Source organism: Camelus dromedarius, chromosome 4, assembly GCF_036321535.1.
Source record: "Camelus dromedarius isolate mCamDro1 chromosome 4, mCamDro1.pat, whole genome shotgun sequence".
NCBI lineage: Eukaryota > Metazoa > Chordata > Mammalia > Artiodactyla > Camelidae > Camelus > Camelus dromedarius.
Window position 1 is genome coordinate 41,845,821 of NC_087439.1, and position 20,467 is coordinate 41,866,287.

The following is a 20,467-nucleotide window of genomic DNA, read 5'->3' on the forward strand; positions in this document are numbered from 1 at the left end:
TCATGTCCAGTGATACTGATCACACGTCAAGGATTGAAACCTGCTTTTGTAAGCATTCGCAACAATATAATTTTAAATACAAATTACATTTTAAATAAGAAAAATAACCTACAAGTGAGACAACCTATAAAAATGGCAAATGTTTGTAACTACTCAAATGAAAACCAAGTTTTTCTCCTTCCTTATAGAAATCAGGCATTTTTCTTAATATTTGCAATTTTAAACAGTGCAACTTTATTAAATGAATCTTCATCTTTGTAGAAATTATCTCAAATTAGATACTTTTCTACATATGTAATATTTTCTAAGTTTATTTAATCAATTTACTTAACCTATACCAGAACCAAAAGGGAAAAAACAGCTTACTTACAGTAAGTAAGCCTATTTTCTTATGATGCTCATCATTCAGCAAAAACTCATTAAGTACCTACCATATGCCATATGCCATGCTGTGTTAAAGATTTTGCTCCAATAATCCAATCTATTACTTAATTAAATAAGACCTAGGCATTTAAATTTTTCCTTTTAAAAATGCCGTGTTTAAATTTAAAGTAAAATATCTAAATCCATGTTAAAAGGCCTGTGTTCCTGTCACCACCTGAAACACTGATAGACACAAGGAAAGAGACCCCTAAGTAATTTTTGACTGATCAGTGGTACTACCCGTTCACTAAAAACATTAGTGACAAATTGATCGTGAATTTATTTTTATAGCAATGTCATCCTGAATGAAAATAACCTTCAGATGAAGCCACTGGGGTGTGGGTGGGTCTGTATGATCTCCAGCCTTTGAGACTGGAGATGACCAGATTCCCTCACCTGCTAAGTTGATGTGAGGATCAAATGAAATAATACATAAGAGAGGACTTCAAAACGCTGTAAAATCAAACAGAGTGAACCTGGGGCATAAAGCATGTGTGGTCTATGGTAAAGATAAATAAGTAAGATAACTTTATCTCGAAGTTCACTTAAAAACCTAAAGGGTTGTACAATTTTAGACAACAGACTATGAAATCCTCCCACAGAGTCAAAAGCCACTATAAACAGTGTGTGAACAATCAAACAGTGCTGTTCAAACCCAAAGATAAAGAAGTAAATCATTCACTTATGGAGATAAGAGCCCAGCACACTTCAGTTGTTCTGCCAGGGTCGGTGGGGAAACCAGAGCCCCCAGAATGGACTAGAGGCCCGGGAAAGCCACCCTAAAAAGACACTCTCCACACTCTCATTAATTTTAATTACTACTTTTATAGCCATATCTCAATATGAATGTGCTTCAGATCCTTTTCTGAGAGGAGGTCTTTAGGTTGAAATATTTGTAGTGATAAAAAGGAATTAGGTCAGGGATAAAATACTAAGATGGGGTGACAACATCACTGAGCAGGAAAAGAAGAGGGAGGTTCTGAGTGAAAGTGATTCAGCTCCTTGGTACCGTCATGGTTTTAAAGTGTAACATACACACGTAGCCAGAAGCAATCACATTCATCTGCACTGGTAGATGAAAGCAAATGATTTATTCTAAATTGAATTTTGGATAAACAACCAATTAAAAATAAAATCCAAACACAAACTACCTATTTATATTCGAGTCAGAATTACACAGAAACAAATGACTAAATACAAGTTTGTATTTTTAATAATGTCTTATAAACCAACATCAGGTCCAAGTAAACATTACAAAAAACTCCATACTATAGTATTTCTTTCTTAAGAAAAGAGAAAACCCTACTATTTGTTGTCTTATAAGCATTTTGGAGAGGGAGTTTTGGGATTAAAAAAAAATTGTTTCCCTTAATTTATTTGCCGTGTGACTAATTAATACACTAATCAAGAATTACAAAAAGGTTTCTAAGATTTAAAGTATAAAACTTCACAAAAATTCACACTAATAAAGTGTTACCACTTTAATCTCATGAGGCCTTCCCTCAGTTTAAGCTAAGATTTATTTGCTCAACTGATAAGTATTAATATCAAGTAAAAGTATCATATTATATTGTAAATGCAGGTGATAATAACATTTCACAATGTGATTTCATAAACCCCATTTATTTTGAAACAATTAGCATGCTCAGCTTATGCTTTAAAAGAAGTTGTTTCACATGTCATTTAAAGTGGTGAAATTAAAATAAGTTGCCAAAGTGATTACAGATTCCTTGTCAAACCATTTGAAAAATTTGGCATACAGGACGTGCTTAAATTATCAGTCAAAAGACCATCTGGCTTTGGGAGAAACTGGATCTATATTTCTAATGAGCATGTAAAAGTTTAGCAATTCTTCAGAAAATGTGTCCCCTACTGATATAGGTTAAATTGAAAGTATGAAAGTATTAAATCTTAAGCAACCGTTCACAGTTCTAAGGTTATCCATTCCTATCCAGAAAAAGGTTCTTTGTGTGCTTTGCTATTTTGCAGTTACTGATTGGTTAACATTATTAAATATTATAGCAGCTTCTCAATGCTTTACTGGGGGAAAAAAAAAGCTTATCTTGAGCTCACTTTGACTGTCATGTCAAAGAAGAAAAATCATGCTTCTTGTTTTGTGATGTGGATTGCTTTTCAGTCAGGACCTCTCTCAAAAATCAGTAAAGTGCCATATTGCATTTTAACCTATTAAAATAAAAAAAGAACTAAACTGTGCCCTGTTAGAACATTTTACAGACATCTGTTTCTTCACACATTCATTTAAAATGATGAGCAGTATAACCTTGAATCACACAGATTAGGACAGAGCGACAGAAATCTCACTCACACGACTTCAAGTGAGGGACTTATAGTTGGAGCAGGGACTCGTGATCATAAATCTAAAAAATTATGAGGGAAGCAATAGTCCTAAGTCTATTAAAGTACATTTCTTCAGGTTCACATCCAAGTGTAATTCTGTTATAACCGGAAAGCAAAATATATAGGCGCTGTTTGCTTGCAGTTTATCTATCCTGTACTTTTAACAAATCTACAGATTGTTTGAAAGCACTGGAATTCATTTTAGTTATTTCAGTGTAAATAGAGCTTTTGAACACTACCGCAAAGACAACAAAATGGTTAACTATTAACAAAGAGGTGGCGTAGTAGAATCTAGGGGGAAATTGTAATCAAAATACTGTATACTTGAGATAAACATGTAAACAATGTGACAATAAAAAGCAATGTTAGCCTCTCATAAGCTAAAGGGAGACACCCCTATAAATACAAGAACTTATTCAACCAAACTCTAGAGAAAGAATCATAGTTGAATTAGTAATAACAGCGATATTGTCTCTTCAGGGTATTCTGAAATATAATTATTGCACTAAAAGTAGCCACAAAGTCTGTGACTTACCTCATAAAATATCATTATCTAATAGCTCCAAAATCTTGGCACAATTTTTATTATTTCTATTCCATAGCAATGCACAGAGGAACAGAAACAACTCCTCCAGCTCCCACATTTCCCATAAAACCCACCACATATTTCCTACTTAACAGATGAGAAAGCTAAAGCATTTAAGAATAAAGGATTTCCTTGTGGTTCTACAAACCTCAGATCTAGAATTCAGTTTTCTAATTTCTAAGGTGATAATTTTTCACATCTGCAATGCCTCACCAAGCATAGACACAGAAATCTATCCTCAATAATTCCAAGCGGAAAACAATGAAAACAGATTAAATAAATGGTATCTGCTGATTCTTTGCCTAAAAGTGGCTAAAGAACCAGCAGCTTCCTTAGCTAATTCTCCTCCCCTGCAAACCCTGATGATAAACACTAAACAATGAACATTCCTTCAACGTACTCAGGAGGTCGAGTGTCTGGTCCAAGATCTCGGTGTAGAGAAATCCTGTCACTTGCAAAAGCATTGAAACAGTGTTTTGCTTCTCCACGTTCTTTTTCCTTCTGCTCTTCAACACTTAAATTGGTTGTTTTGAATGCTTTACCAGAAGCACCAGGTGCATTAGAATCCTGAGGTGGGCGGTCAAGAACGGGTTTCAGTTCTGCTGCTGTATAATATCCTTGCAAACAGGGTCTCTCACCAGCATCAATGTTTTGCCTGACAGGTGCTCCTATTTGCATTTTTGGCATTGCATCTTTAATATTGTTTACAGCTTCTAGCATTAAATCAAACATCTTGTTTTTGTTTTTCATATTTCTTTCCATCCTTGATTCCTCTTTGGAATATTGAACACTTACTTCTCTTTGCATTAAAATCAAAAATATTATAAAGAAAAAAACTACTGCACCAAGCTTCCAGAACTTTTTATGGTAATGTCTTTTAAGATGTAATTTTACTAGTCGCTTTAGGTGAGCCATTCTGACATTAAAAGCTTGTCACTTGACAAATAACAGTTACAGTTTCCTCTGTTACATGTATTTTTTATCATAGATTTGCTGGCAGGAAGGTTTCCTTAAATTGCAATACCTACAAACAGAAATAATAGATGACATTAGTAACTATTCATTCCTATAGGCATGGCTGACTTCATTCATTCAGCCACAACTGAATGTAAGCTGTAAACAATGTACTCTTCTGGGTAACAATTATACAAAGGTACCTTGCCCTCAAGAAAATTACACTTTTGTAAGAACACAATTGCTATAATTAACTACAATCTATTGGGGTTATAAAATATTGGAGATTTCTCTCCAGTAAAAAAATACATTATTTGTTAATTCTGGCTAATATCTATGTATGATATGCATAGATTAATTTTATAAATATATTTTGAGTTTAAAAAAAAACTCAGCTCAATAACCAAGGGGCCAAAGGACTTCATTAAACAGATTGTAAAGAAGGAACTTCATATAAGGATTAAAATGACCTCTTAAGCTTTTTACATCATTTTAAAATACAAGGAGTTTCAGAACCACACAGTTGTGGTTGTGTCATTTCTTTTGTGTCAAATGTTCTGCTAGGCTATGGCTACCAAGGTAAAGATAACTTGAAGGTAAGCTTCAAGGAGCAGAGGCCAGTATGAACTATGGCACTTCAACAGGCAACCAAAGAGCAGTGTGATACGAGCTATGATGGAGACTATGGCAGCAACATGAAAGATAAGGAGAAATATTAGGAAAAATTTCCCAGCAATGACACCATAGAGCAGAATCATGAAAGATAAGCAATTTTTAGGCTGGTGGACAAGAGAGAGGAGAGAGAAGGAATAGCAGATGCAAAGGCAAAGGAGCAAGATAAAGTGTGGTCAGTCTTTGAGTACAGCAGAAGCAAAAGGCACAGGCAGGGATTGGCAGGAGGTGATGAGGCTGGGAGTTCAGATGAAGACTGGCTCACAAAGTGAATTTGGAATTTACCAATTTTGTCCTGAATGGATGGAATGGAGAGAACTGAATGATTTTAAGGAAGGACTGTAATCAAATTTATGTTTTAGAAAAATCACAGATTCCTTGGCACCAGTGGAGGTAATATATACCAGAGAGTTGAGGAGAGAAAGAAGGATGGAGAGGGCTGATTCAAGAGAGTCCAGGAAGTGAAATCAAATAGGGCTTGGTGAGAGAAAGGGAAGAATGAGAGGTAGATGCGTGAAGTGATGACATTGACAAAGGCAGGAAATATAGGAAGGAGGATAGATTTGGGGTGGGATGTTCAATTTTGGTCATGACAAATTTGAGGTGCTAGTAGGACTTCCAAAGTGAGCTTCCATGAGCAAAAAGATACGGGACTGAAAATTAGGGAAAAGCTCTGTGTTAGGAATGAAAATTTGACAGTCTTGGGGTACAAAAGAGTTCACCTACAGTATATAAAATAAGGAAGCCCAGAGAAATAGCTACAAAATTTAAGGGTTGGGGGAATAAAAAGGAGAAACTGGAAAAAAAAAATACCAAAAGGAGTAAGAACACAAGAAAACAAAACAAAGGAGAATCAAGGGAGAACAAACTGACAGAAGGAATATCTGGATACAATCTGCATCTTAGCCTTGAGAGATGTCAATTATTTGACAGTGGTTGATCTTTAAAAGTAAATTTCACAAGACCTGGTCCAATAGGTTTTAGTGCAAAACCAGCAAATCTGCCAGAGAATCCAATAGACTACTTGTCGTCATGCCCCCAAGATCCTAGGGCTTAGGATCCAGGGCACCTTCAGACTAACAGGGCAACAATGATCTAAGAGGTTCCAGGAAGGAAAGGATGGGCAAAATGTTGGATTTTCATAGGACAGTGGTCCCCAGGCACTGAAACAGAATTGGATCATTTTCTCTCTTCCAACAGCTTCATTAATTCCATCCTTCTTTCTAATTCCCCCGCCTACCCACAAATATGATTTCCAGCATAAAATGTTCGTGCTTGACAATAGATGAATAGATATAAATCAACCTATGTTCACCCTCCTTTCTTCTGAGACAACCACCAAAACCCCCTTCTCCAGTAGTATTTAGTGACTCCAGATTTCTTCAGTAGCCACAGTAGGCTAGATTAGGAATTTGAAAAGGAATGAGCTGGTCTCCTTAGAAGGTTTAACACAGCATGGAACAAGAAAGAGTCCTGGGAAAACAAAGAGTAGAGGGAGATGACAGTACTAGATACTTCTACACTTGTGATGGTTTTCCCAAAACATCTTATGCCAGAAATCATATTCGTGGGTGGGGTGGGGAATTAGAAAGAATGGATGGAATTAACAAGGCAGTTGAAAACGAGTTCTTTTTTAGGAACAAATTATAAACTAGAGGAGTTCGTCAATAGGGCAATAATCCTATCGTGTGTAGGTTTGTGTGCCTAAGGGAGTCACTCAGTTAGGATCTCTCTAACGAGGGAGTCAAGAAAAGCTCATGAAGGGCATGGAGAGCGCCTCCCTTACTCATGGGTTTTTTAGCACTTACCACAATGTTGGTGACAAAATGGGCACCCAATAAATGTTGACTAGACAAGGGAAGGAGAAGGACCAAGATGTCATTTATTATCAGAAATAGGAAAAACGATAGTTAACTTTTGTTTCATGTCGATTAGGTCCGTGATAAAGACTTTAATACTTTCATTCTCATGTAGTCTTTCCAACGATCTTGTGAAGTTTATGTCATTCTCACTTTATTGACAAACATTGAGAGTCAAACAGATTAAGTGGTTTGGTCAAGGTCATTCATTTAAGTAGAAGAGGAGCGTTTCCCCAACTGTGTTCAAACTCAGATCTGATGTAAAATCCTGAACTTTTAACTAAACTTGTCTGAAATAAGGTTTTTAAAAGTCAAGAACTGATACCCTAAATATAAGGAAATAAGGGGAAAACCTAAGGAGAAAAACTACAAATAGCCTCCTATCACCTCAAGTAAGGTTTTCTAAACAAATGAGTTTTTAAAAACCTTGTTTTCAGCATGTTTCTGGAAAGATTGAGGAGGATGAGACTGTAGATTTTGACAACGGAGGATTACGAAACTGAGACCATTTAGTGGTAGAGTCTACTCAAATAGGAACACAATGCTTTGCTTTTCTCAGATTATTTCGAAGGGAATAGTTTTCTTTTATCATTGCTGATCACATGACAATTCCAAGATAGATACCCCAGGGATTGTATATGACTTTACTGTTCTTTGCTGCTAATGTACAATATCAGGCTTCCATTAATGATAAATTACATTTAACATTAAGTATCTCCACCAGTGGTCTTCAACTCTGAATACATTAAGTGGAAAGCTCTTTTAAAACTGCAGTGCCTTGGGCCTCATCCCTACAGAGTTTGATTTTATTGGTCTAGGGACGGGGCCTAGGCCCTGCTTTTGTTGCTATTTGAAGCTCTCCAGCTACTTCTAAATGGCAGCAAGGGTTAAGAATCACTGGTTTAGGTTTAAGATTTGGGGCAAAACAAAACCAGCACTTGATAAGGAAAGGACTGCATCTAACCAAAGGCAACCACATTATTAATTTCTAATACTCCAAAGACAGGCTTTTCAAAATAGATTCTTGATATAAATTAAGCAAAATTATATTGACATGAAGAGGTAAGATAAAATCCAAAGCAAGAATGACCCAAAGTTTCCTAAGAAGGCTCAGGAATTAATGCTGTTATAAGTGAGGCACTGAGGTTTTACTGCAAATTATGATGTTGTAAAATCATTTTTTAAATATTTTATTCCCATCACAAAGGTGGGAAAACTGAGTCTCTAAACAATAAAAGACATAATTTAAATTAAGTAAGTAAGTAGGTAAGTAAAACGAAACAAGGATTCTCAATCTCTCTTCCTGGGAATAATACCATGTTCCTAGACCACACTACTTACCAAACTGAAGACCAGTGTAAAAACAGCCAATGAAACAATACAAGTCTCTCCTAGAATCAAATCCAATTGGATTGTTAAGTTTGAGAATTGAAAAAAAAATCAGCACAACAGCAAACTCAGGGTATAAGAAGTCATATTTGCACATTAGAAATGATTAGCAGATGGGGGGTTGCTCTTCTTGTACTCTTTCTAAAACCTTTAAATATACCTCTCCAGAATGGTCATTTGCTAATTATAAAAGATCATGTTCACAGAAGAATAAAGGGAAATACCATGAAACAGTTTTTTAAAACTAGAAAAAAAATTAACTAAAATTCAGACATTTTCTAAACTCTAAATCCTTATAAATTTCTAAAATTAGAAAAAAATTTATAATTCAGAGAACTTCTGGTCTTAAAAAAACATTAATCTATATCTCAGTATGTATGTAGACATTACAAAAAGGCATTAATAATAAATAAAGATATCCACAAAATGATACTTTGAAAGGCTAAAACAAAATGCACAATTCTAACCAGTCTGTGAAATGGGGTTAAAATCAATGAACTGTTCTCAGGGGTAAAAATATGCTTCCATCTCAACAGAAAAAAACCAAAATCTCATAAATTAAAAGGATCTAACTATAAAACTGTGGTTTCCAGGTATCTAGACTATGGTTTCTCAAACTTTAATGTGACAATGAATCACCTGCTGTTGTCTTTAAAATACAGATTCAGATGGGAAAATAGCAAGACAAGATCCATCTCTACAGTCATGACTGTCCCTCAAGGTGAAAGAACACACGTTGCAAGAACGTTAGTTGTTAGTTTATTTTAAAATTCCACCTAAAACAATATTCTAAAGCACTGAAACATAGAACTTCATAACTGCACAGGAAAGTAACATTTAATAAAATAAGAGGACAGTGGTCTTCCCATTTCTTGTTTCTGTATTTGTGACAATAAACCTTTACAGCTAGCTCCAGGGATTAAAGGTCTGGTTCTAGCTGAATTTAATTGGAACAAGGCCTAATTGGTGTATAAAACTTGCTTTTTAGAGTTAAAGCTTGCTGCAAAGAGTTAAGAGTAACTACACAAAGCAAGAAAATACAAAATTACATCCCCTAACCACAGTGTAGATTGTAGATTAACAGAAGTACACTACTATGAATGAATGCTCATTGGAGCTTTCCCATGCACTGTCACCTGGATTTCCTAATTAAACTTAAAAAGAAAACAAAACCTGCCCTGACAATAAATCCTTAAGTGCTTGGGCAGAAATTTTAAGTGTCCCTCATCTGCTGGTGAAAATGTTAGGGAATGGAGGAGTGGCAGGAAGTCATTTCTGTTTGTATTTATTGGTGGAATCAAATTTCATGGTGATTTGCCACTATGGTTTGTTAGTTTTGATTATGTTTAAGTCCACGTTCACATCCTTGCCAGCAATTCTTCTGAGCAGGAAGTAAGTTGTGGTTGTGTGACATGTGACAAACACTGATGCAAAGCCAACTGCACTGAGACAGCCACAGCCCATCTCACAGGAGGCAGCAGGAGACAGACTTCCAAGATCCCAGCTAAAGACCAAGTAAAGCTGCTCTGGGTGATTGGAAAATGCCACCAGCAGACAACTATATGCATGAAATTATCATAAAGTAGGATGACTTCTGTCATAAAATAGGATGACTTCTGAACAAAGGTATCTTCAGGTTATGAGACAAAAAGCCTAGTGACAGAGTCTACTTTCAGCAACTGTGAGGCACAGATTTTAGTAAGGAAAAGGGCATGGTCAGAAATCCAACTTCTCAGCCAACCTGGGTCAGATAAACATCTCCATTATCTTTGAAGGTGAAAGGTCGTAGACAGGATCTTGATTTGTGGACCAGCCCATCTCTCTTTACAGTTTGGAACAAACAAGCAGTTAGGAAGCTACACTTACCCGTGGTGGGAAGGGAGGCTCACATACTGTCTCCTGCCTCATTTGCACCTATGAATGAATTCTACATAACATAGGAAAAATATACTATTTGATTATTTATGGCATTCTAGAGGCATTTTGAGGAGTGATTCTAGGGGTTCCACAGATGACCCATGTAAGTGATATTTCCCCCAGGCAGAAGCACTGCATTTTGAAGGATTTGTCCATCTAACTATTTACCTCGAAACGTAGTTGGTGGCTTTGGGATTAATGAGGAGACAGAAATGATACCGATGTGAACAAGGAAAGTTTAATCTATTATTAAGGGAGGACTGGAGTAATAGGGAATTGGCTAGTAAGAGTTAACAAGAATTCTAAAGAACACAGGAGTAGTAGATATAAGGGGCAACCATTACCCTTAAGGCTGAGATGAAGGCCCAAGGAAGAACCCTCTCCCCACAAGGGCTGAGATCCAGAGATCTTAATGGAGATGGCAGAGCACTGGCTCCTTAATGTGAAAAAGTCACAGAGGTGCCTCACTAGGTGACACTAGCTGGAAATCTGCCCTCCGGAGTCCTAGAAGAAGCCATTCATAGGGAGGCATCAAATCCTGGAACTTGCTAGGGGCTGAGGAAAACTGCTGGCTGCTGATGGAGTTGCGAAGTTGTCCTCTGCAGGAGTCTAGTGCACTTTAATGTGCATCTAGATTGGTGCCTGGGATAAAAGTTGGGCAGCTGGCCCCCTAGACACCCAGCCTTGTGGAGCTCCCAGTGTGTACATGTGCGAGGCTAAAGAGAGAACATGGGGAGCAGTGACCTAGGCTGAGGAATAGGTCCCTGATGTCTGTGGCTCCAGCATACACCACTGCTGCCCAAGTCAAGCTCTGGAAAAGTGCAGGGGGGCAGGGAGATGCCAACTGTAGAGAAAGCTATGCCAAGCCGTTGCCTAGCACTGGAAAAAACCATGTGGGGCAGTAGAGGAAAAGTATGCCCAGCAAGACCCTGGCTAGTGAGCCACTCTGAAGCCAGGAAGAGAAGCTCCTTCCGCCTTCAGTGTCCTTGCAGTGGCCTCTACTGAAAAGGCTTAGGAGAAATATTTATAGGGCCCAGCTCCATCATTAAAAGCAGGCAAACAGAATGACTCTGAAGCCAAGACACAATAAATTGATAAAGAGCGTAGTCTATCCTTTTGACTACTCAGCCTCTTTGCCACACATCTGAACCTATACAGTAACAAAACAACACTATATTCCCCCTAACAAGATGCAAGCATCCTTCTTACAAGTGAAGGGGAGACCTCAGAGTGAGGAGATGGAGAGTGCCAAAATCATTGTACCCACTGTTGTGAATATATGAATTCTCAAATTCTGTCACAGTCCCACCTAACATTCTGTTACCTAAAGAGTAAATTGTAAACTTAATCTCTAACAGCTTCTATGTAATTAAAAAAAAAGAAAGAAAGAAAATGAGAAAGAGAAGAAAACTGTTAGCATATACAAATAAACACATATAAAAAGCAAAGGGAAAATGTGCAAAGCTACTACAATCCTCATTTACCTAATTGGCTACGAGGCCACAACTGATACCTATGGTGTCATTCTTCCACTGCCCATTCTGAATGTACCCTGTCCTCAGGCATTCTGTGCTGTTGATGCTGGCAGAAAAGGCAAATCCATATCCAGAATATTTCTCTATTTTAATGAGGATAAATTTCTGCTCCCTCAATGACGGCAGAAGTCAGATAATCAACCTGCCACCCAGCCGCTGTCTGTGGCCCCTAGGCACTCAATACTGGTTTCTGCAGAGTAGGAAGTCAGAAGAAGTGCTAGCCAGGTCAACTTTAGAAAGACGAAGTCCATGTTGCTTAGTGAAAAAAATGTCTACTGGGCCTTCTTATGGGATGTATATAGTTGGGATGTATATATATGGGAATATAGTTGGAAGATGGGTGTGCAAGGTGCATACAATAAATCCAGGCAGACTTTCCTTTCTTGAAAGAGTCCCAAAATTCACAAGTAGTAAACAGTATCTGTCCACCCATTCTCCTTTTGAGGCCCCAGAATATTAAGGCATGGGGGAGTGGGGGGAGCAAGACTGCTTGCTCAATTACTATCACTTTGCATTCACCTCTCTACAGGAGTATGCACAGTTCATTTAGTAAACACTTGTCTTCCATTTCTCAACTTGCATTCACTTTTAGAAAAAATGTCAGCAAACTTTCTGTAAAGGGCCAAATAGTAAGCATTTATTTTGCTCTGTGGGCCATATGGTCTCTATTGCAACTGCTCAATTCTATTTTTGTGGTGCAAAAGCAGCCACAGACAATACATAAATGAAAGGGCATAGCTGGTTCCAGGACAATTTTGTTTACAAAAACAGGTGGTAGACTGGATTTGGCCCAAGGGCTGTAGTTTGCCAACCCCCAGTCCAGAAATTCAAGAACACTTCCATTTCACCATTTATATATTTCCCTAATCTTACCCCTTCTCCATTAGCTTCCACATCCCCAGATGTAAAAGAACAAAATTAATTCCCCACAAATCCATAACGTTATTTCTTAAATTATGCATAAAAGCAGTGTCTGCCTTGAAGCTTAGGCTAGGTATGTGCCTAATGTGAAGCACACAATATCCCTCTACTGATCCAGTTACCATCTGAAATTTCCAAACTACCCACTCCTCATGGTTAAAGTATGAAAAGACCCTCTTAGTATATGTTTCAGTTGGAAGTAAACCAGTATCAGCCTAAACTTTAATTCTTCTTTCAACAGCCGACCTCAAGTAGGGTAATTTTCGTCAGAACCATCCCCAGACAATTACCGCACAGTGAGGCCTGTGAGACCCATGCTGAATGCCAAGCGCCACGTAGAAAAGGGAGGGGTACCTAATTCTGTGGGGTACTTAATTCTTTAGGCAAAAGGGAGAGGCTTTAATGGATTTTAAGCAGGGTGATGTCCTAATCAGAACTGAAATTTAGAATAATTGTGTCTGAAGCTGTGCTGAATATGGATTTTTTTTTCCGATGGGGGAAGGGTGTGGGAAAACTGGAGAGGAGGCTGGAGGCGATTAAGAAATTATTAAGAGTAATCCAGGTGAGAAGTGAGAAGAAGGGGTGTGGAGGCTTGGCATAGGATTTAGAAGGTAGAGTTAGCTGAACTCTGCAAATAAATGAACGTGGAGGCTGGAAAGGTTGTTAAATTGTGAAGTGTGTTAAAGATGAGTTCTTGAAAAAGACCAGCTAGTGGAGTGCTCTCTGTTCTGGACTATCTGCAGAGGCAGAACTAGAGCTAAAATAATGGAGCAAGAAGCCATGAACACTTAAAGGAGGTGATGACAAAGTTCAAAAAGATGGGTCATATCTAGGAAAACAAAGACCATGTTCAAAAATCTCAGATAAAACAAAACAATTCACAATAGGAACCTTCTCTGCACTTATCCCATTTGACTCAGAATTATCCAACATGTAAGGTCTTACACTACCCCAGTCTCATCAATGTATCAATCAGGTATGAGAATGACTTACAGAAACTTATCCCATGGATATGCTAGTACCCAGGTGAAGTGACAACCTGTAAACTTGCACATTAAAGCAATTTTTTTATATCAAAAGGTTGACACAACCTAGAACTCTGCCAACAAGGAATTAGATAAATAATGATAAACTCATATGATGGAATATTATGCCGAGTTAAAAACAAAGAAGCAACTTTATATGCTGATATGAAATTAGTGCCACAATATAGGAAAAAGAAAAAAAAGCAAGATTTACTTGCATTTTAAAAACAGAGAAAATATATACATATTGTTTTTACTTAAATAAAAAAAAAAAGGTATTGGTTGCCTCCAGAAAGGAAAACTGGGTATCAGAGGGCAACTGTGAAAGAAAAAAGGTTACTAGGCAGTGTGTTCCATCTGAATGAGGGAGTAAACAAACAACAAAAGTCATCATATCTAAGAAATACGGACTCAGTCAAAATGTCAGCTAAGAAACATGCCCAACAGTTGCTATGTTACAGACCCAGAAAGCAACAGTCTGGAACTGGAACAAGTGGACAGGTGGCTCCAGGAAGGAAAGCATAAATCTGATAGATTAGATTATGTGGAAAAAGTCTTACTGAGAAGACTTTGAATTACATAAAAATAGAAATTGATATATAGAAAAACTAAGTATATTCTTTTTTCTTAAGTGAGTTTATTATTCCAGGGTTTTAAAAAATTCTGAGTAAGGAATCATGTTCATAATATACTTGCTTTGCTCAATAGTGAACAATATTTACACAATAATAAATACATACTAAAATGCAAACAAAAGAATGTGAGAATTATATTGTGAGAGCTATTGGGCGGTCAGGAAAGGGGGAGTAAGGGCTACATGTGTGAAAAAGCTTAATACTTATCCACCATAATGGGGAGTCAACAGGTAATGTCAAATATTGATATATTAAGAAACAGCAGTATAAGCATATTATTTCAAAAGGTAAATACTGGAAGAAACAGTTAAAAGAGATGAAAGCATTTGCCTTTACATAGCAAGACTAGGGGAGATGAGAGTTGACTGGATTTTTGTTGCTTTTGCTGTTGTAATATGTTTAACAATCCTATTTAATTTTATTTACATATAAGTCAGGTGGAAGTCCAAGATTTGGAATGAGACTGCTTGGATTTGAATCTTGGCTTTGACATTTCACTAGACTTGTAGATAGAAACAAATTACTTACCCTTTCAATCTTCCTGTCTCTAAAGTAGGAAAAAAATTATATGCACCTCATAGAGTGGCTCTGAAAATTAAGTGATTAATTTATGTAAGTTGCTTAAAATATGTCTGGCACATAACTGCTCAACAGTAAAATAGTAACTAAGGATTAATACTTATTAAGACATAAACATTAATTACTGTTACTCAATAAAAATATAAAGGCATTACTAACTAAAATCTATTTTTTAAAAATATGAGCCACATATTAAGTCTGCTCCCTTTGTGAGGAGGCTAATTTTTTAAAGTTACTACTCCCAGGTACTAAGTAGGACTTTATTTCTTCAGGCTACAGTCTTGACTTTAATAAATAGTTTGAGGGGGAAAAAAAAAAGACCCATGAAAAATTCCACTTACAGTAAGAGCTCAAACTGGAATCTGAAGGATGAGTTTTAACTCAAGATAGGCCAAAAGAGAAGGAAAGAGAGTTCCAGGCGGGGAGAATGACACTTGCAAAGACCTAGAGGCAGGACGAACATGGCGATAAAAGCAAGGCTAGCAGAACTAGAAAGAGAGTGATGACCAGAGAGGTGGGCACTGGACAGGAGCTGCATCATGCCAGGCCTTTAGGCCACATTAGGGAGCATGAACTATCCTTAGGCAATGAAGGGCCATAAGCAGAGGGTGACAAGACCACATACTGAGAGAGGATCCCTCTGGGCGCAGTGTGAGAAATCATCTAGAAAGAAGCCAGGACGAATTCAGATCGACAATAGGGAGGACACTGCCAAAGTCCCGGCCGGAGATGATGGTGGTGACAGGAATGGAGAAATGTAGACGGATTTGAGGAATATTTATTTAAGAGGCAAAACTGACAGAACTTGGAAAAGGGAGACTCCTAAGAAGGAATCTTTTGCCTTTTTTTTTTTTTTTTGGTCTAATTAAATTATATTCTTTAAGTAAAAGCTTCTCTCCTGAACTCCTCAGCACTACTCAGTTGTAGAGTATTTATAAACAAAAGCTCCAAGACATTTTAATCACAAAGTTAACTTTTTACTTCAAATTAAAAAACCAGATCTTGGAACAGAACCAAAAGGCACAAAAATAACATCGAATTCAAAGGAATGAGATGGAAATAACAGCCTAATTAAGTGCAGTGAAACAACTTGCCTACTTCCCAGTTTCTGTGGCCACTGCCCATAAAATAAAGTAAATACACTGCCTGCCCAGTGCCCCTTCCTTCCTGTGCCACTTTTACTCCAACATACCCCACAAGAGCCTTAGAGGGAAGAGAAATTTCACATGCTTTGCAAATAATCTAAAAGTTGTATGTGGAACACAGGTGAAAAAGCAGACTATATTACATATGTGAGGCATATGACAGAGGGACATCTCACCCAGCTCAGGTGCACATGGAGGTGTGTGTTGGGGGAGGCAGGGGTGCAGTGTTCTGAATGAGGTAAGATCTCAGCTGACTCTTAAGAACCAGAAAGAGTAAAAGAGGTAAAGACAAAATGGAAGGTACTCTCAGCAGTGGGGAGTAACAAAAGAGAAGCAAACAGGGGGGAAAAGAAATCTGTTGTTAGAAAATAAAATTTCAGAATACACAGGATAAATCCATAGTTAAACAAGGGTCAGATCCTGTGAGACCATTTTAAAGGCCATAGGTTTTATCCTGTGAGCTGTGGAAAGTTATTAAATGACTTAAAGCATAAGAGAAAGAAGTTCAGGTTTACATCTTTAAAGAGATCATCCCGTTACGGGTTCTGCTGAGGATGGATTTGAGTTTAACACTATATCCACTGAGATATCAGGTAGCAGGTATCTGTGGTACCCAAGTCAAAAGTTGGCAAGATCCAGAAAGAGAGCAGTAGGAGAGAAATTGGGGGGGGGGGGGAGAATACATGGAAAATCTTAAGAAAATTAAGTGATCTGATAGTTGTGGAAGCTAAGGAAATAGAGTAAAAAATGACCTCTGGATTTCCAGCACAACACTTGGATGGTGGTACCCATTCTCAAAAATCACAGGAACCAAAGGTCTTTTCAAATTTGGAATACTTTGGAAGTTAGGAGATACAATTTACACACCCAATATAATTGTGTACCCCCAGTAGGGTATAGGACAGTACCATGTAATCAAACACTACTATTTCCGCAGCAGGACACATCTACCAAGCGGAGTAGATGACAAATAGCTTCTAGTTCACTCAGGTTTGCAGCAAATGCATTCAAGTTTTGCTGACAAATGCCTTAACCAAAAATTTTAACCAAATCAGAGATTTTTTTGGGGGGGGGGTGGAATTGCAGATAAGAAATGGTAAATGTAATAATACCTATAAATAAAACATAGGAAATAAAATAGGTTGTTTTTTTTGAGGAGGGGGTTCTGTGTTGATGGGATGAAGGTTCTGGTTTACACATGTATAATCTCAGGTAATTATGACATCTTAAAGATGTCCAGCAGGCAATGGAATAGATGAGATGAGTAAACTAGTTTGGATAGCTTGAAGCTGAAGCAATTATAGGGAAAATGTGGACTTGGGAAAATACTCTCTATTCAGTGCCAAAAACATGAGCCCAACTCAGAGAATGACTGAAGGAGATTTTATCTTATTGTCAGGAGTCACTAGTGACCTAGAATTCAGAGTCCTGTTTGTCTCTGCTTTGCCATAAGTTAATGCATTTTGGTCTTTCGCCTTTGTCGGCACTGATCTGAATTCAGTGTCGCTACTGGCAGTCTATTAATTGTGTTAAGATTACCCATATTATATAAAAGTAGTTATTCTGACCCTAACTAGATGCATAGTTAGATAGGTGATTGAAAATATTTCCTTCTCAATCAGATTTAATACCATAAAAGATCTGTCATACCAAAGGTCTTTTCATACTTTACAGACCAGAGAAATGAATATCTCTGAAGATGACTGGGACATTGATTACTTTAAAATATTAAATACATTAATATTTTCTTTTGGAGAAAAATTCCTTTGACCAGGAATCTGAAGGCAGATTAAAACTAAAAGCTTCCATGGAAGGCTTAATCATCTAAACAGTTTCCAAGCCTACATTCCTATGGGTCCTTTAGGGATCTAATATCTCAATCTCTCCATCTACTCTTTTTTTTCGGGGGGAGCATACGTGGAATGATTCCTAACATATGTCTTATATCTGTTTCATAGTTAAAAAAAAGATATATGAGAAGACTACAAACCAAATAATAAACTTGCCTGTTTAATCATTTTTTTCAGACTCCACCCAGCACTATAACTCAACCATAAAATTTAGAACTTAAAATAGAGCTGGATAGAATTCTTTTTCTCTGTCAAACTTTCACTTGATAACTGTTACCATTGTCTCTTCAGAAAAGACTTTTCAGTTTTTCCTATCCCCAAACATACTACAATATGCTGAGAATCCATTTAAGATACAATAATGGACAGTCAGGTTTCATGCAGTTCTAACGTTTGAGAGGTTTAGTCTAGCACCAGGTCCTAGAATCTCAAGACCTCCAATAAATGTTTAATAAGGATTATAGTTTAATTTCATATATTAAAAATGTATAGTTTACCTTTCTTTCTTGTGAATGCATGCTTGTGTATTTGTGTTCCTCTGTGTGTGTATGTGTAAGACATAGTAAACTGGTAGAAAATGAGCCTTAAGAAAATGTAAATTCAATAGGATACTATTTTTATCGTAGGTTCCAGTCTATTTGGGGTCATAAAATCAAAGCAGTGTTTTAAGACCAATTTTTTTTAATTAAATAGAGAATACCCATGTTGTAAGGTTAAGTACTATTTTGTAAAACTTGTTTCATTGATACACACACATACTTAAGCATACTGTGTTGAGGCATTGAATGCATTTCTTACTGAAGATTGTAGTCCAAAAAAAGTTTAAAAAACACTGATGTTAAGGAAGTGTGCTTGCCAACTAAAAATCGAGAGTGTTGCAAATGGAAGGATGACTCTGGGTTGCTGCCTCATAAAATACATTTCAGGCCAATACAATAAAAGATCAGAGGACTAAATTATGTTGTCCATATTGACTCAAAAAATTAACTATGGCTCTGAAATACCAAGAAAGGATTAAAAATCTCAGTCCACATGGCATCTTCAGTACACATGTGATCCACAGTGAGAGGAAGAGAATGATGGCCTCACTCTCCCTGGAGTCAGGTATCATCTGGACAAGTAGAAATTAGGGTAAATAAGAGCTGGACAAAGAACAATTGACTATTGTGTAATTACAAAGGCTTACAAACTATATGAAAGACAAAAAAATCAACATCTTACGATAAAGAGGATGTGGGTGGTGAAAAGTAAAGATAACACAAGTCTTGAGTCAAGCCACTCAAATAATATTGCCGTGTCTACCACTAATTTGCTGGGAGAACTGAAGTTAGAATATTTCTCTTAGCTTCAGTTTATCCCAAACTGGATGGACTGACTGGATATCCAAAGTGAGAAGGGGATCCTAAGAAAGCAGGGCTAGAAGAGATTCTTGATTTGTTAAACCCTCATTATCATAATGTAGGGAAGTATTATTTTTCCTATTTTACAGATAGTTTAACTGAGGCACACTGTTACTCTAGCTAATGCAAATATGTTATCTTTCTCCATACAGTTAAGAGTAAAGATAGTCTAATAACATCTGGCCCAATAATCAACAGAGATTAAATTAATACCCTAGACTTAGAGAGCAGCATCTACATCTAATTTTTAAATAGTATTTAGCACATTTATTTCTCCATATGGAGACAAGATTAACAGGGCAGGTGAGGCTCTTTTAAGAAAAGCAGAAAGCACTGGTTGAAAGGATCATTAATAATTATGTCCTATTGGGCTGTGGTTAGCTTTAACTACATCTTAAAAAAAAAAAAAAAAGGCTAGATGTGTTTCCTAAGGCATGCTATGTTAAGTATGCAATTTAAAATATATCTTTTAAAAATTAGCAAAGATGTTACCAAACAAATTTAAGCAGTGAGGTTGCCATTTATTATTAGAAACTTCTATGTAAAAATGCTACTTAAAGCAATGCAAAAAATGCTTGGTACGAACAAACTGTTCAGAATGTTTAAACTAATATGTATGCTAGACTTCAGATATGAAAAGTCAAAGCTAAACTTAAAGAAATCTAATTGTAGGGTATGACTTTAACCTCGTGTATTTTAGCCACAAACTCAAAGAAAAATTCAGTGAAAGAAATAACAGATATACCCCAAAACAGAAATTCTCACATAAATGTAGCAACTTGCTGAATTTTTAACAATACAATTTGAATTTAAAAGTCTTCATTATGTAGTATAATTTCTATGGCAAGTTATGTTTGCTTAATAAGGTCTTCTGAAAACCAGAAGAACTGGTAACTCCATGGGGTTCTAAAAACAGAAATAGTTATTTGATAAATTTGAAGTGAACTGTTTTGATGAGTTTTTGAGAGAGAAGGAAGTGCTTTGATGGGTTGGGAGAGAAAAGGAAATAAAAGTCTAAGGTAAGCACCATTTTCACCCTCAATTCTTGGGCTTCAGAAAAGCTTAATTAGGCAGGGAAAGGAATTTGGGCCTGGCACACCCAGGTTTAGACGTGGCAGGTTCCTGAAACAAAGTTTTTTTGAACCTTTGAGTCATATGCCACAGGCAAACCAAAGCCGCGATATGCGGTCATTAAGTCAACAGGTCCTTTAACGAGATA

General features: G+C 36.9%; 1 protein-coding gene across 3 annotated transcripts in view; it reads right to left on the reverse strand.

Annotated features, from left to right (window-relative positions):
• The window catches only part of GALNT3 (polypeptide N-acetylgalactosaminyltransferase 3), a 39,937-nt gene that overhangs the window by 17,923 nt on the left and 1,547 nt on the right, over positions 1-20,467 (reverse strand). For all 3 annotated transcript variants that reach the window (XM_031451579.2, XM_064484872.1, XM_031451578.2), the window contains exon 2: positions 3,768-4,391. In XM_031451579.2, the coding sequence (XP_031307439.1) occupies positions 3,768-4,282 (515 nt within the window). In that variant the 5' untranslated portion in view covers positions 4,283-4,391. The remainder of the gene's footprint in view (positions 1-3,767; positions 4,392-20,467) is intronic.